General features: G+C 40.6%; 1 protein-coding gene across 9 annotated transcripts in view; it reads right to left on the bottom strand.

Moving 5' to 3' along the window:
• Positions 1-15,984, bottom strand: part of TTC7B (tetratricopeptide repeat domain 7B) — a 258,957-nt gene that overhangs the window by 150,299 nt on the left and 92,674 nt on the right. For all 9 annotated transcript variants that reach the window (XM_017882311.1, XM_017882310.1, XM_017882309.1 and 6 more), the window contains 2 exons: positions 13,434-13,512; positions 8,128-8,300 (listed from right to left, as the gene is read on the bottom strand). In XM_017882311.1, coding sequence (XP_017737800.1) covers positions 8,128-8,300; positions 13,434-13,512 — 252 coding nt within the window. The remainder of the gene's footprint in view (positions 1-8,127; positions 8,301-13,433; positions 13,513-15,984) is intronic.

The raw sequence follows: 15,984 nt of genomic DNA on the forward strand, positions 1-15,984 counted from the left end.
GATAAAAGGAAAAAAAAAAGGATTTTCACATAATTATAAACATTTGTTTTCTTTGAAGTGCTGGCAATTTTGTACTGCATCTTAGGATGACAAAGAGCAAGATAGAAGAAACACAGTGCCTGGCATTCTCATTACAATGCTGACACCCCCAGAGGTAAGGAAGCCACCTGCAGGATGGTTTCTATCGGTCTTCTGAGGCTAAAATTTTATGAAAAGGCTGGCCTGAGAATGAGGAGCAAGATTCGGGGATATGCAGTGACTTGCTTCAGAAGTCAGCTTGAGATGATCTGGGTTTTCAGATGGGACAGTTCTTTCCCCTTAGATTCTGAAATAGAGCCTAAAGGCTCTGAATTAAGTGTCTCCCAAACAATCACCTCAGTATGTTGTGTGTGTGTGTGTGTGTGTGTGTGTGTGTGTGTGTGTGTACGCGTGCGTGCATGCTTATACATGCACACTGGTGCCCAGCAATCATTTCCTGATATCCTGGCTTGTGCTTACATGCAATTGGGACCTTGCAAATAAAACAGTAATGTGAACCATTGTGTGTGTGTGTGTGTGTGTGTGTGTGTGTGTGTATGCACACACCCATGTCCAGTCATCATTTCCTGATATCCTGGCTTGTGCTTACATGCAACTGGGATCTTGCAAATCAAGCAGTAACGTGAATCATTTTTTTTGTTCATGGCTAGCCAGTTCTGCATTGTCCAGACCAACTGAAAAGAGAGAGAGCCTATGCTAATTGTGACTTCACAGCAGTCAATTCAGTCCATGGCTAATCTCCAGATTCCAGTTGAGCCATCCAGCCTGCTTAAATGCTAGTTTGTGTTATTTTTACCATAGTTGCTAACAAGTGGCACATTAACCGAATCCAGCTCCACTTCCTCTAACTTCCCTATTTGTGGCAGGCAAGGTGGGTACTCAGGAGCACTGCAAGGCTCCCAAGGCCAGCAGAAGAAGTCGGGGGAGAAAAGGTAGTTTTAAGAGACAGACCTAAACAACTACACATTGGAAGGCTCCCTCTCAATCATTATGAACTCTCTAGACCCATTTCCGGCCAATTCCTTCCCTCTTGTTTGCCCAGGGAAGCATGGATGGAGCTCACGGTGAATGGTCAAAACTGTTGGGGCCTTCCTTTTGTGGCCTTCTCCTCTTTGCGGCTCACGAGCCTCAGGGGGAGATACTGGGGTACCCAGGCCTCAGCCTTGAAGAGTGGGAAAACTGCGGCCCTAGATCCAGAGGAAGTTGCGTGAAGGGGAAGGTGGGGGACAAAAGGGGAGAAGGAGAAAACAGGGCTCAGCAGGCATGAGGACAAGCTCCCAAGAGCTGGCGGGCTGGCAAAGGAGGCGGCAGTGCGGGCGGCTGCTGCGCTGAGAATGGGAGGGTACGTTCTCGCCCCAGCCATGTCACCAACTCACTGGGTGACCTTTAGGCAAACTGCCCATTTTCTTACTTTGGATGAATTTACCGACTGATTTTCTGATTCTACAGAAGACATAGGGAACAAGGGCGAGAATTCTCAGGTATAAGTAGTAATCATCATCTTGCCAGGGCTCCTACATAATAGCTTTTTCTTAAAAATTTCCTCCGATACGTAGAAACTTTACTGTAATTGTAGAAACAATCATGCGAAAGAAATTAATCCAACTTTACCCAACTGCACTTCATCTCTCTGTCATCGTTAGCCATTATATAACTAATGACAAGTTAATGTCTAAAGGTCACTGGCACCCCCTAAAACTCTGTATTTAGGTACAGGGAGGGCCTTGAACACTGCCAACCCATGAGAAAGTTGATTTGTAAATAATGACATCAACTCTAAGGTCTAGTAATGGTTCCTTTATAATTTTAGTATGTCTGGCTCAGATACTACCAGGAAATTCCAGGAGAAACATAGCCTCTGAACCACAGCCAGCCAGATAAGAGCTGAGGCATGGAGGCCAAGATGAAGTCCCACCCCGAACCCAAGTCACACTGTCTGCAAGCATGCCAAGGCAGAATCTACTGTCGATCCCAGGTTTATGTGGATAAATTGCTACCAAGAAAGGAATAGGACTTAAATTGAAAATTAAGAGCGCATCTTGATTATTAGGGATTGGCTGGTCTGATGCAAGGACTATTGAGGCCTCACCACACTTCTCTTTCTTGTCAATCCATATAGGTCAAAAATCTCTGCATGACAAAGAAAGAAGGGTCCCTCACGTAGACCAGTGCAGGTCCACTGGGCTACACTCTGCTGAGTGGGTCAGGTGAATCCCACCTAGAACATCACCTTGCACAAGTGCTTCCATGTTCCTGCTGAGAGGATGGGCCTCTCCACGACTCCAAGGTGAGCTGTGTGCACCAGAGGCAAGGAGATGACAGCAGCCAGCGGTGCCGCTGGTCATTTACACAGCTTCGGTTTGGCCATCAGGAAGTTATCCTGACCCTTCAACATCCCTCTGCTTTCCATTTTATTTTATTTTATTTATTTTTGCAAGCTCTTGAGGATGTACTGTGTCCAGGGAAGGGCCTGGCCAGTGCCTGGCTCAGGCTGTCCAGCCCTCCCCAGCCAAGACCATCCCCCACCATTTTCCATTTTAAACAGCATCCCCATCCTTACCAAAAACTCCTGGCAACCAAGAGGTTCAGATCTACATTCAGTATTCCATGATAATCACCTTTTTCTCCTAGACCTACAAAGGAGTTTAGACAATGCCTGGTACTCACTAGCACTCAATGAATCTTTTCATCATCTATTTCTTGGCAATATTATCCAATATTAACCAGTATCCACAATAACTGTTTTTAATCTTCTGCTTTACTTTGTGTTAACTATCTAGTCTAATGTGCATTTAATTATTGAAACTACCTCAATGCTTCTTACAAGAAATACAATGAAAAAAAGTACACCTGACTGAAACACACACACACACACACACACACACACACACACACACATATATACACACACACACACATTAAGAAACATGTAGATGCAGGGGGAAAAAAGAAACATGTACAAGACTCTTCACAGAAGCACTGTTCCTACTAGCCCCTCATGGGAAACAACTCACAACACAAGCAGAATGGATCAATATCCTGGAGGACAGTCATAAAATGAAACACCTCACAGCAATGAAAAACACTCCTACATGAAAAAATATGGGTGAATAGTTCAAATATAAAGTTAGACAAAAGAAGTTAAACATTAGAGAGTGCATATCGTATGATTCCATGTATATAAATTTCAAAAAGGGGCCAGACTGATGATTGCGACAGAAGTCAGGAGAGGGCTGCCCTGGATGGGGGTGGTGACTGGGAGAGGCCATAGGAGGGCGTCTAGGGCTCCAGTAGTGTCCATCCCTGACCAGATACTACTTACATGGATATGCTAACTTGGTGGAAGTTCATCAAGTTTCATACTTTTGATTTATTTTTCTCTATGTATGCTGTGTATCCAAAAAAGTTTACTCTAAAAAATAAGTAAACAAAAGCTGATACAATTCTTCACAGAAACACCCAGAATAAAAGAAAGCAAGGAAGCCTATGACAGGTGACCCCTCTTCTCATTCCATCCAGGATTTTCTACACTGTATTTCCCTTCAAATTCAAGATGAGCAGAGTGAGCATCTTGTATGCATTTCATGTTCAGGTCTCCGTGACCAGGGGTGGAGTGGAGCTTCCTGGCAGGGCTTGTCTTTCAGTTACGTTCCATTACGACCAACTCTTCTGAATGGTCCTTGTGGTTTTCTGGAGCTAGAAGGATCTCTGCCATCTAAATTTTGCTTGACGCTTATTATACTTATCATAAGAGACTGTGGGGAAGGAGACTGTGAGCCAAAACGAGGTTTCTGCATTATCTACAGATTTCCTTTCCCACCTCCAAACCGGCATAACTGAATGGTGAGAATGTACTTTCTGCCAATGTGGATGGGTCAGAGTCCTGCCTTGGTAAGAAGGCAACCTCCAAACAAGAATAACTCCCACAGCTGTTCCTCTTTACTCGTATTCTAAGAAGTAGAGCTCTGAACCCACAAAATGACAAAGCTAAAAACTGATGGTAATAAATGAAGGCATAGAATTCGTGTGGAAATCGATGAAACAGAGAACAGAATTCTTGAAACTGATTCAAGAATCACGACAGAAAAAAGTCAAAACCCAAAGTTGGTTCCTCAAAACTAACAAACTTTCAGTTAGACTGACTCTAAAAAAGAGAAAAACGACTTAAATTACTAAAATGAGAAATCAGAGAACATGACAACCAACCCTGTAGAAATACAAAAAAAATTATAAAGGAATGCTATGAACAACTGTACGGAGGCAAATTAGGTAGTTGAGATGAAGCAGACACATTTCTAGAAAGACGCAAACTAATCAAACTGATTCAAGAAGATATAGAAAATACAAATAGACCCATAATAAGTAAAGAGACTGAATTAGTATTAAAAAAAAAAAAAAAAAAACTTCCTACAAAGAAAGCGTAGGTCCAGATGGCTTCATTGGTGAAGTCTACCAAATATTTAAAGGATTAATACCAATTCTCCACACACTCTTTCAAAAAGAAGAGGAGGGAATAGTTTCCAACTCATTTTATGAGGCCAATATTACTCTAATACCAAAACCAGACAAAGACATCATAAGAAAATTGCAGAATAGTATCTTTTATAAATATAGATATAAAAATCTTTAACAAAATATCAGCAAATAGAACCCAGCAATAATAAAAAGGAGTATATGCCATGACTTGGACAGGGATGCAGGTTGGCTTAATGTGTGAAAATAAATTAATGTGATACACCATAGCATTAGAATAAAGGACAAAACCCACATTATCATTTCAATTGATGCAGAAAAAGCAGTTGACAAAATTCAACACCCATTAATAATAAAAATAACAAACTAGAAATAGGAAGCCCTTTTCTTAACCTGACGAAGGGCATCTACAAAAGCCCACAGAAAACAACATACTCTGTAAAAGACTAGATAATTTCCCCTGCCTGAGATCAGGAATGAGACAAGGACGTCCACGCTTGCCACTTCTATTCAACATTGTACTGGAAGTTCTAGCCAGGGCAATTAAGGAAGAAAAGAAAATAAAATGCATCTAGGTTAGAAAGGAAAAAATAAAACCATCTATATTAGTATTAATAGATGACACAATCTTGATATAGAAAATCATAAGGAATCCAAAAAATTAGGACCAATAAACAAATTTAGCAAGGTTACAGTATACAAGATCAATTTACAAAATCTGCTGTATTTCCATATACTTGCAATGAACAATCCAAAAATGAAATTAAGAAAACAACTGTATTTATAAGAGCATCAAAAAGAATAGCGCACTTTTGCATGCACACATGTGCACGCACGCACACATGCGCGTGCACACACACACACATTTAGGAATAGGCGTAACCAAAGAAATACAAGCTTTATATCCTGAAAAATACAAATCATTATTTAAAAAAATTAAAGACAACCTAAATAGATGGAAAGATATCTCATGTTCATAGATCAGAAGACTTAATATTTTTAATATGGAAATATTCCTCAAATTGATCTACAAATTCAATGCAATTCCTATTAAATCCCAGCTGCCTTTTTTTTTTTTTTTTTCCAGAAATGGACAAGGTAATTCTAAAATTCATATGGAAATTCAGGGGCTTGGGAGAGAGGAGGGTGACAGCTAAGAGGTGCTGGGTTTATTTTGGGGGTAATAAAAATGTTCTAGTCATGGCGATGTATGCACAACTATGCAAGTATATTAAAAGTCACTGAACTGCACACTTTGAATGGATGAATTGTATAATATGTGAATTATGTCTCAATAAAACAATTTTTTTAAAAGCTGACACGTGTATCCACGTGAACTGAAACTTGTGACTCAGTAGCCAGTGCTACTATAGGAATGCTCCCTTTAATGACTGCATTTCCTGGAGCTGCATTTTGCTTCTATAATTCTCTTTGTACACATGGGAAAGCTGACATTAGAAAAGCGACAAAATCTGAGTGGTTCAGGAAATGGAGAAACGGCCAGCACTGTGAGCTTCTCTGCCTTCAAGGGGTGAGGCCATACTGGATGGCACCCAAAGAGACACAGAGTTCCAGCCATGTGTCAAACTGGATTGGGGGAAGAGGGTGAGAAAGGAGGTCCTTAATGCACCTGGCACCTTGGTTATTAAGAAGCGTCTAAAGCAGGGGAAAACTCTAGAGTCTATTTTTACGATATAAATATCACTTTAAAATGAACCCCAAACCTGCTTCTAAATAGTTAATAATGAGGGGTCAGCATTTTAAAAATAAGAGCATCGAAAATTGCTAGAACAGATACTTTATGAATCCAGATGAGGACTAAAGAGTAAACACAGATTGTGAATTAAGCAAACTCATGGTTCAACAAGGCTGTAGAAAAGGGGGTGAAAACTAAATTAAGATAAGCCTAGGGAAAAAGCTAAGAATACGCGAACTCATCTGAATCCATGTAAGAAACACAAACTTGAACAAGAAGGTGACAAGAGAGAGAAATGCAAGGGTCAAGAGGATTATTAAGAGATGGCAACCTTGAAGAAACACCAGCTCCTCTAAAAGAACAACAATTATTTTCAGAAGTTTGAAATCTTGATCTTCAGATGGAGAAAGTGTCTAGTCATGCCATCTCTAGTAGTGCTTTCTCTGGGACTTCAGAAGCTGCCACCTCATCCTCTCAGCTGTTTTTCTAATTTGAAAACATGGAAAAGGTCTTCAATATTTATTCATGTGTGTTCCCCTTTTCTTCACACAGAGATTCTGAAAAGCCAACATGTCTTGTCCTTATAAGAACAGGTAAAGGCCAGGGTGGTGGCTCATGCCTGTAACCCCAACACTTTGGGAGGCCAAAGTGGGCGGATCACCTGAGGTCAGGAGTTCAAGACCAGCCTGGCCAACATAGTGAAATCCTGTCTCTACCAAAAAATACAAAAATTGTCCCAGCGTGGTGGCTCACACCTGTAATCCCAGCACTTTGGGAGGCCAAGGCAGGCAGATCACAAGGTCAGGAGATCGAGACCATACTGGCCAACATGGTAAAACCCATCTCTACTAAAATACAAAAAATTAGTCAGGCATGTTGGCATGCGCCTGTAGTTCCAGCTACTTGGGAGGCTGAGGCAGGGGAATCACTTGAACCCAGGAGGTGGAGGTTGTAGTGAGCCAAGATCACACCACTGCACTCCAGCCTGGTGACAGAGCGAGGCTCTGTCTCAAAAAAAAAAAAAAAAAAAAAAAAAAAGCCATGTGTGGTGGTGTGTGCCTGTAATCTCAGCTACTTGGGAGGCTGAGGCAGGAGAATCACTTGAAGCTGGGAGGTGGAGGTTGCAGATTGCCCCACTGCACTCCAGCATGGGCAACATAGCGAGACTCCATCTCAAAAAATAAAAATAAAAAATTTTAAAAATTAAAAAATGTAAAAGAGCAGGCAAAGATGGGAATTCAAGACTTGAATGGGAGGCATTGAGAATGAGTCAACAACCATTCCAGCCTCCCAGCCCTTCTCCTTGTCTCTCCCTCCTCTGTCTGGCTTCCTCTGGCCTGGGGAAGGCTCATGCTAAGACTGTAGTGACTCTCTGGCCCATTTTCCTCCAAGGTGATCAAGTCTCAAATTTAAAACTTAAAAAAGATAAAGAAGTTCTAAAGAGACATCACCTTCCAATTACTTGAAAATATTAGATTCTCCTTCTTACATCTAGTTCCATTTAGAACAAAATTTTAAGCAAAAGGATCAAGGAATTGCTGAAGAAATGTTAGAAGGGTGAGATTGAATGTTAGATGTTAGATGGCTTACAGATAGCTTTATTTCTGATTGCTGTCTGATGCTGAGGTCTTATAATAAACGGAATGAAAATTCCAAAAACCCATAGTGATGGCTGCAAATGGCACCCAAGCACTGAGATGAGAACTTTCTCCTACTTAAAATGTCCCTGGTAGTGCACAGATACTTGCTGAAGGTATAAAAAGTAATGAGGAATCTCTACTAAAGTGGAAAATGAGACTTGTTCATTTGATTTTCTTTTAGGGAAAAAAAATCTACTCTTGTACTTCTCATCATCCTTGAATTTTCCCAAGTTTCCCTCCCATCCCATAACCTACAAGTGAGGACATCAACTTTCATACTTCTCTCCTGAGTAGACACGGGCTCTCCGAGTGAGAGTGTAGGTTTTTGTGTTTGCTCCTTTGCGGAGAGGATCGTCCAGAGGTGACTGGCATGGTGGATCCTCCAGAGGGTTCCAGTAGCTCTGCTCACACATACCCCGCAACAAGATCTCTGCCAGCTGCCTGGCTATTGTCTGGGAACATAAACGAGGAAAAGCACAGCCATGAATCTATTTTGTATTAGTCATTCATTCAGTCAGTCAATAAATATTTATATCATCACATTGTGCTAAGCACTACTGCAAGGCTCATAATTAAAATTTTTTCTTTTACGATGGTAATTGTACCAGTTTATGACAAGAAAAGAAAATATGATTCACTAAGATGTTTGAACACTTTAAAAAAAAAGGTTCATGTACTTCAAATGCTGCCCCATCAGTCACACTCTGGAATACTAAACATATTTTATACCTGAAACAACTGAAACTTTTGGCTAAGCCCTTTCCCAAGAGCTCTATAAATAACAGGTGAGCTGCAGATATTAGCATCACTAATGATGTGTGCTAAACCTCAAACCTGGCAAAAAGCTTGTACTCAGCTTAGATAATGCTATCCCTGAAAAAATTATCCTCACTGAAAATCCAGTGTCTACTGTAGACATCTTCTTTCTTAAATGTACCAATGGCAGCCCTATAAGTCCCACCTCCAAGGACTCAGCACCTGAGTGTCTATTCTCAGCGCATCCTGGGCTCCTGGCCCAGAGGTTCTCACCTGCCTTGTGCAATAGGGAAGGCAAAATGGGAACATGATTCCGATCAAGAAAGACCTTTCTTCAAAGTTGGATGGGTATCTCCTTCTGCACAGTGAAAACCCAGAAACATCTGGATCCTGTCCTCCAAGTTAGATGCAGAGTAATATGCTTTCCCAAACCTCTGTAACTCCACTGCCTAAAACAGTACCATGTATAATATAAGGTATGGGGGGAAAGAATGTGTGGTATGTACTAAGAAGTGTTTTGTTGACTGATGCATGTCAGTTCACTTAGCTTATCATCTTCCAGTAACAAAGAAGAGGATAAGTAATTTTAAAAAATTCCTCTGAAAAGAGAAGCACTGCATCCCAGGGTAGTTCACTCTACCCATGGTCAGCCAGAGGAGGCACCAGAACCCAGCATGGTTTTCCACCAGGTTTCAGCATTCTTTGAAGATGCAAAGACTGCTGATTTTCTGAGAAGGAGCCTTTTTTAAAAAAATAAGTAAATGTTTCAGAAGAGGGCTTTGCTAAGCTTTCATCCATATGAAATCTCTCAAAACACCACAAGGAAAGTTAAATCCAACCAAATCACTAACAGAGTGGTTTCTGATAACCACTGGGTAAAGGCAAACTTTCTTTATTATTCCCAAGTAAGACCCATTGGCATTAAATGTCTATAAAAATGTGAAATTAAATGCACTCTGATCATCCCCAACTGAGCCATCTGTAAAGATCTCATAAGAACACAATTTTCAGGACCTAAACAGCTCCTGAACTGTTTTCTTAAGCCTTCCATTATAGTTTCATTTTGATCTCATTGCAGTCACATAAGCTAATGACTTTTGCTGGAAACTTCAACTGGCAAAAATAACTTCTACTCACTATAGCTGAGAAATAAATGTTAAAAGGAAAAAAAATGAACAAGGGATTTCATTTTCTGAATATATTTGCCATGGAGGGATTTTAAAATTGTAAAAATTTCTGCCCTAAACAGTTTGCTTGTTCACTACTAGATAGCCCATGCTAGGTTTCATTTTCCCTCAGGGTATTAACCTTCCTGAGAGATTTTTTTTAAAATGGGGTTGTGATGTGATTGCATATTTTAAAGACATCGCTTCATCAGTGCTCTACCTAATAAGAAGGCCATTTGGTTATGTCCACTGAAAGCTCAAATGAAGTTCAGAAAAAAATGATAAATATGAAATTACCAGCAAGATCACCAATATCTAGCATACTTTTTACACTCAACCTACATTTAGCCCGTAGTTTAAATGCATCAAATTGTTGGTAACTATAAAATAAATTCAGAATCAAAGGAGAAAAAGGTGGGAAGTGGGCCTGAAATAAGACCTGGATGTTTATGTACAAATTTGGTCATGAAATGCCCTTTGTGTGTGTGTGTGTGTGTGTGTGTGTGTGTGTGTGTGTGTGTGTGTGTTTTAAAACTTGTGGTGAAATTCACGTAACACAGAAGCCACTATTTTAATTCTTTAAAGTGCACAATCCAACGGCATTCGGGACACTCACAATGTTGTGCAACCATTAGCACTATCTAGTTCCAGAACATTCCAGAACATCACCCCAGAAGGAAACCCTATGTCCTTTAGGCAATCACTCCCCACTTCCCCTCCCTCTCAGACCCTGGGAACAACCAATATGCTTTCTGGCTCCATGGATTTGCCTACTTTGGTCATCTTATATAAATTAAAGTATGTGATATGGGTCTTTTTGTGACCAGCTTCTGTTACTTAGCATAAAGTTTTCAAGGTTCATCCATATTGTTGTGTATGTATCAGTACTGCATTCTTTTTTATGGCTGAATGATATTCCACTGCATGGATATACCACATGTTGCTTATCCATTCATCAGTTCTAGACATGTGGATTGCTTTCACCTTTTGGCTATCATAAATGGTGCTGCTATGAGCATCCATGTGCAAGTTTTTGTTTGAACACCTGTGTTGTTTGTTTCAAAACAGGGTCTCAGGCTGTCACCCAGGCTGGAGTGCAGTGGTGCAGTCACACATAGCTCACTGCAGAACACCTGTTTTTAATATTTGGAGTATATACGTAAGAGTGGAACTGTATGTAGAAAACATACTTTAAAATCCTTCTCTGCTACGATCTCACACCAGATAGTTTACAAAGCAACTTTTCCACCTCATAAGAATATTACAAATTTGCAATTATCAGCTAATCTAAAAATATCATAGTTATTAAGGCCGATGGAAACACTGCTTATGAATGTCATTAGCTGGAGAAACTTTCTAACGTACAATGTAAATCAAGATACCAGTGAGATTTGACAATATGAACAAATGCTCCACACTTAAGCAATTTTGAAAGATTGACTTTTTAAATGCGCTTTTAAAACAATTATGAAAACACCTGCCAATTCAGTCAGTTACTTTCATCATGCTTCCAAATCTTGGAAGAAGCTGTTCATATTGACCAGTTGGGAAGTTTTATGAAATACTGAGAGGAGGTAAATTTGAGAGAAAAGACAGCATTCTTGTAGGTTCTTTTGCCTTGAAGAACCCTAAAAATGGAAATACTTTGTTTGAACTTCTTAAGGCACCTATAAATCACATTAGATATATAAGTAAATTTTGAAGGCAACTGAGCTCTTGGTGGTGGTGATGACAGGGTGTGTGTGTGTGTGTGTGTGTGTGTGTGTGTGTGTGTGTGAAGTTGCCCATCCTGTCTCACCCCCATAATTCTAGGAAAGCCCAGCTTGGCCATCTGGCCCCATGAGTTGTATGTCTACATCTTAAAACTCTGGAGACACCACAATGAAGTCATTTCCTATGACATGAATCTCTTAGCCTTGCCCAACTGAATAATCTCCCACAGCATTTAAAGGATTCATGATAAAGAAAGGACAAAAGTATGGGTGACAAAAGATAAATTGCAACCTTACATGAGTTTGCTACATCAACTGTGACATGTGGCATTTGCTTAGCTTTTAATAAGCACCAGTCCTCCACTCAAGCACCCACTGGCTATGGTTATATAGGGCAAGTTATAGAGGTCTACCTAATGAGCGTCCCTAGATAGGAAAGTGAAAGGATTTAAAAAGCAAAGAAAGAATTCAAGTCAAGAGGAGAGCCAAATTGCTAACCAACCAGTTAATTTAACTATGTTGTATATTTCTCTTCCAAGTTTTATAGTTAATACAATTAGCCAAACAACTAGCAGCCTTCAGGATCCAATGTGTCTTATTCTGTCTGGGTTTGGTATGAATCATAAGCATACACCAACCCCTCAACACCCTGGCAGCCATGAGGGCCTCCATTCTACCTGCCTTAACAGGTGCAATTCTCAGGTTTCAGCAGAGAATGCTGCCAACAACACAGGAAAGGATGCTCAAAATCATTAGCCAACAGGGAAGTGCCAATCAAACCACAATGGAATATCACTGCATTCCCACCAGGATGGTTACACCTAAAAAGATAATAACAACTGTTGGTGAGGGTGTGGAGAAATTGGAACCCTCATAACTGCTGGTAGGAATGTAATATGGTACAGCTGCTTTGGAAAACAGTCTGGCAGCACCTCAAATTGTTAAACACAGTTACCATATGACCCAGAAATTCCACTTCTAAGTATACAGCCAAGAGAAAGAACACATATGTCCACACAAAAACTTGTACATGAATGTTCATAGCAGCATTACTTGTAATTGCCCCAAAGTAGAAACAACCCAATGTCCATCAGCTGATGAACAGACAAATAAAATGTGATACATCCATTCAATGGAATATTATTTGGCAATAAAAAGGAAAGAAATACTGATCACGCTGTGACCCAGAGGAACCTTGAAAGCATTATGCTAAGTAAAGAAAGTCAGTCACAAAAAGAGCACAAATTAGTCGGGTGTGGTGATGCGCACCTGTAGTCCCAGCTACTCGGAGGCTGGGGCAGGATGCAATGAGCCCAGATTGTGCCATTGCACGCCAGCCTGGGCAACAGAGCGAGACTCTATCTCAAAACAAAAAAACAAAACCACAAATTGTATCATTCCAGTTATAGGAAATGCCCCAAATAGCCAAATCCATAGAAACAGAAAGTAAATTAGTGGTTGCCAGGGACTAGGGGGAGGGGAAAATGGGGATTGACTACTAATGAGTATAGAGTTTCTTTTGGGGGCGATTAAGATGTCCTGAAATTAAATGTTGGTGAGAGCTGGACAATTCTGTGAATATGCTAAAAACTTTAAACGAGTAAACTGCTATTTATATATTATAAATTTATGTTATATATTATCTATAACATATTTCTATATTATATATTATAAATGTATGTCACATAAATATCCATTATGACACAGAAGTGAAACGGCTTGCTCAAGTTCATAAGCCCAGTGACATATATTTACAATAAATATTTAAATATATGTGACATATATTTATTATAAAAATAAATATAGCTACAGCTAAACAAAGGATGGGCATGAATATGGTAGTCTAACTTTGTTCCATATATTTATAATACATAAATGTAAAAAAATATGAATGTAAATACCTATGAGACAAGTGCCTGCTGGCCTCAATCAAGTCACTGGTCACACTTACCATTCGCAGGTTTTGAGTTGTTCTCGTTTCAACTGCTCTGAGAAGCTCTCTAAATCTTCCGACTCCTCTTGTCAAGTTCCTGTGTGGACACAGAATTTGACGGTTTTCATCTGGCATGTATTAATATTAAATGCGTTACATGCACGTTTCAATGCATTTTGTCTGCATAAAAGCTGTTGGCTAGATTTTAAGCAAACGATTACTCTGCCCCTGTCTAGCCATCTTTGGTTAAATGAAACATTTGACCTAAGATTGATGGCCTTTTGAGTTTTCTAACCCCTAGCACATTTTCTCTAAAAAATAAAAATTTGAAAATGAGTTGAGGCCAACAAATTAAAAAGCAAGATACCTTAGAAGAGTCTGTGTTCAAACTCTCAATGGCTCTGTAGAGTGGGACTGAAATCTATATTTTCATTTAAAAGGTGGGAGATAACACTGGGCAAAAGGGCACTGGAATATGAGCAAGGCACTGTATGCACCATGGGTAAGGATAAAATATGAAGATGAAAGGCACGAAAAAACAGGAACTCCACCAAGCAACCACTCTGCATCTTTGAGAACGTAAACTTACCAAACCCGGTAAATTCATCAGACCAACCCTCCTCCAAACCCCACACTGACAAAAAGAAGCAAAGGGGTGAGAGGCCCCTTCTGAGAGCGAGTGTGTGACAGCTGGAACCGAGCTCCCTGAGTGTGAGCACAGCACACCTCATCTCACTGTCACTCACACCCCACAGGGACACATTTGGTGACATGTTTCATTAAGAGACAAATAATTACTTTGTAACACCCTGGTCAATATTTTCAAGCCCCACTTGTCCTCTCTGAAAGCTGCATCCAGCCTGTTGAGCTGGAAATGCTCCCCAGCCGGTCCCTTTACATTAAGCGCTGCCACCACCTCTGACATAACTCGGTGATATTTATAACCTGCTCATTAGAACATATCTCATCTTTCCAAAAAGCCACAGCCTGGGTCAGCCAGTGCAAACGTGTCAGCCAGCCTCTGTAGGCTGTGGCAGATGCTCTAGGTATTTGGCTCTCTTCTTGGATGACATTTTGAATCACGCAAAGGTATTAAATCAAACCTGAATGTGGGTTCTCTAAGTTACAAGCACTCATGAGGGCTATTAATTCGCATCTTATACCTACATGACATCCCAGGGCTCTCATGCACAAGAATGGCCCCAGAACTTTAAGATAATGGTTTATTGGCATAGGTACATAAATACTCCCATAGTCCTCTCACCCCCACATATCAGATGATATCAGATGAGAAGCTTGATGGTGGCATAAAAAGAAAAGCTGTGCTCTGGACGCCAAGCAGCACTAAAGGAAATCTAACAGAGACGTGAATAAAGATTAGGTAACAGGCCCTGGGACATGCAATCTTCTCTGCTTTCTCCTTCATTTGCTTTTATGGGATCCATGTTCACAGGCAACAAAGTACATTTGCTTTGGACTGAAGCTCAGTTCTCTTAAGTAACATGGAGGGAAGGAAATAGCTACAGCTAAACAAAGGATGGGAATGAATATGGTAGTCTAACTTTGTTCCAGAATCATGGATTAAACTCCTACTGGGTACAGAAGGGATGGTACTTTGAATTGTATGAAATAAGCTGTGACTGAGGCAACATAAGTGGAGACCCTGGTTGAAGGGGCTGATTTACCAGATAGAAATCAGGCCTGGAATAAGCAGTATCAAACCTAAATATTGTAACCCAGGGAAGCCTACAAATAGGAACTGGTCATTGAGAATGTTTCCAGTGTCCTAGGAAACAGAATGAGCTACTTAGACAGTTACAGAAGCACAGAATTTTCCAGCTATAAATGATCCAACAGAATCCGGTCCATTATGACACAGAAGTGAAGGGCTTGCTCAAGCCACAGGCCCAGTGAGACAGACAGTGAGCTGGGAGCTTTCTACCATACTCTGTTACCTTCCTGGGTACACATAAGCTCCAAAACAGAAGTGTAACTCTAGAGGAAGGAACAAAATATGAATCCAAGAGTTCAGGTCTATGTTTTGCATCATTAATATGCAAATTACTTCATATATTCATAACGTAAATTCTGTGTGTCCCAGTGATGACAGCTAATGAAATACTCATTACTCATCCAAAACTGGAAAGAAAATCTGTTGGCCCAGGTGAAGAAGTCCAGTGAATGCGGGTAATGCCCCGGGCTGCCAAAAGAGATCGATGACGGATAGAGAAATTCAATTCCCCCGTTGAGGTGCAAGAGGGTTTCTCCCGCGCAGGACCGAGGCCCTCTGGTGGAGGAACAGAGGAAGTCTCCGCCCCGAAGGAGGCCAGGCAGGATGGGGCAACACCAGCCACTGGGTGCGTATTCCCAATTAAGCCTTTGAAGCAAATACAAGTTTTTCTCAAACTGTTTCCAGTTTATTCCTGGAGAGAGTTTAAGATTCAGAAACAAAATATTCTTCAAGCTGGGAAGAATCTGCTTGTAAACAAAGAAGCCACAGTAACCACAGAGCTGAGAAGGCCTGAAGCTACAACCCACTGCAATGACTGTGGCACCCAGAAGGGTCCCC

This window comes from Rhinopithecus bieti, unplaced genomic scaffold (genome assembly GCF_001698545.2).
Source record: "Rhinopithecus bieti isolate Rb0 unplaced genomic scaffold, ASM169854v2 scaffold_12086, whole genome shotgun sequence".
Classification (NCBI taxonomy): Eukaryota; Metazoa; Chordata; class Mammalia; order Primates; family Cercopithecidae; genus Rhinopithecus; species Rhinopithecus bieti.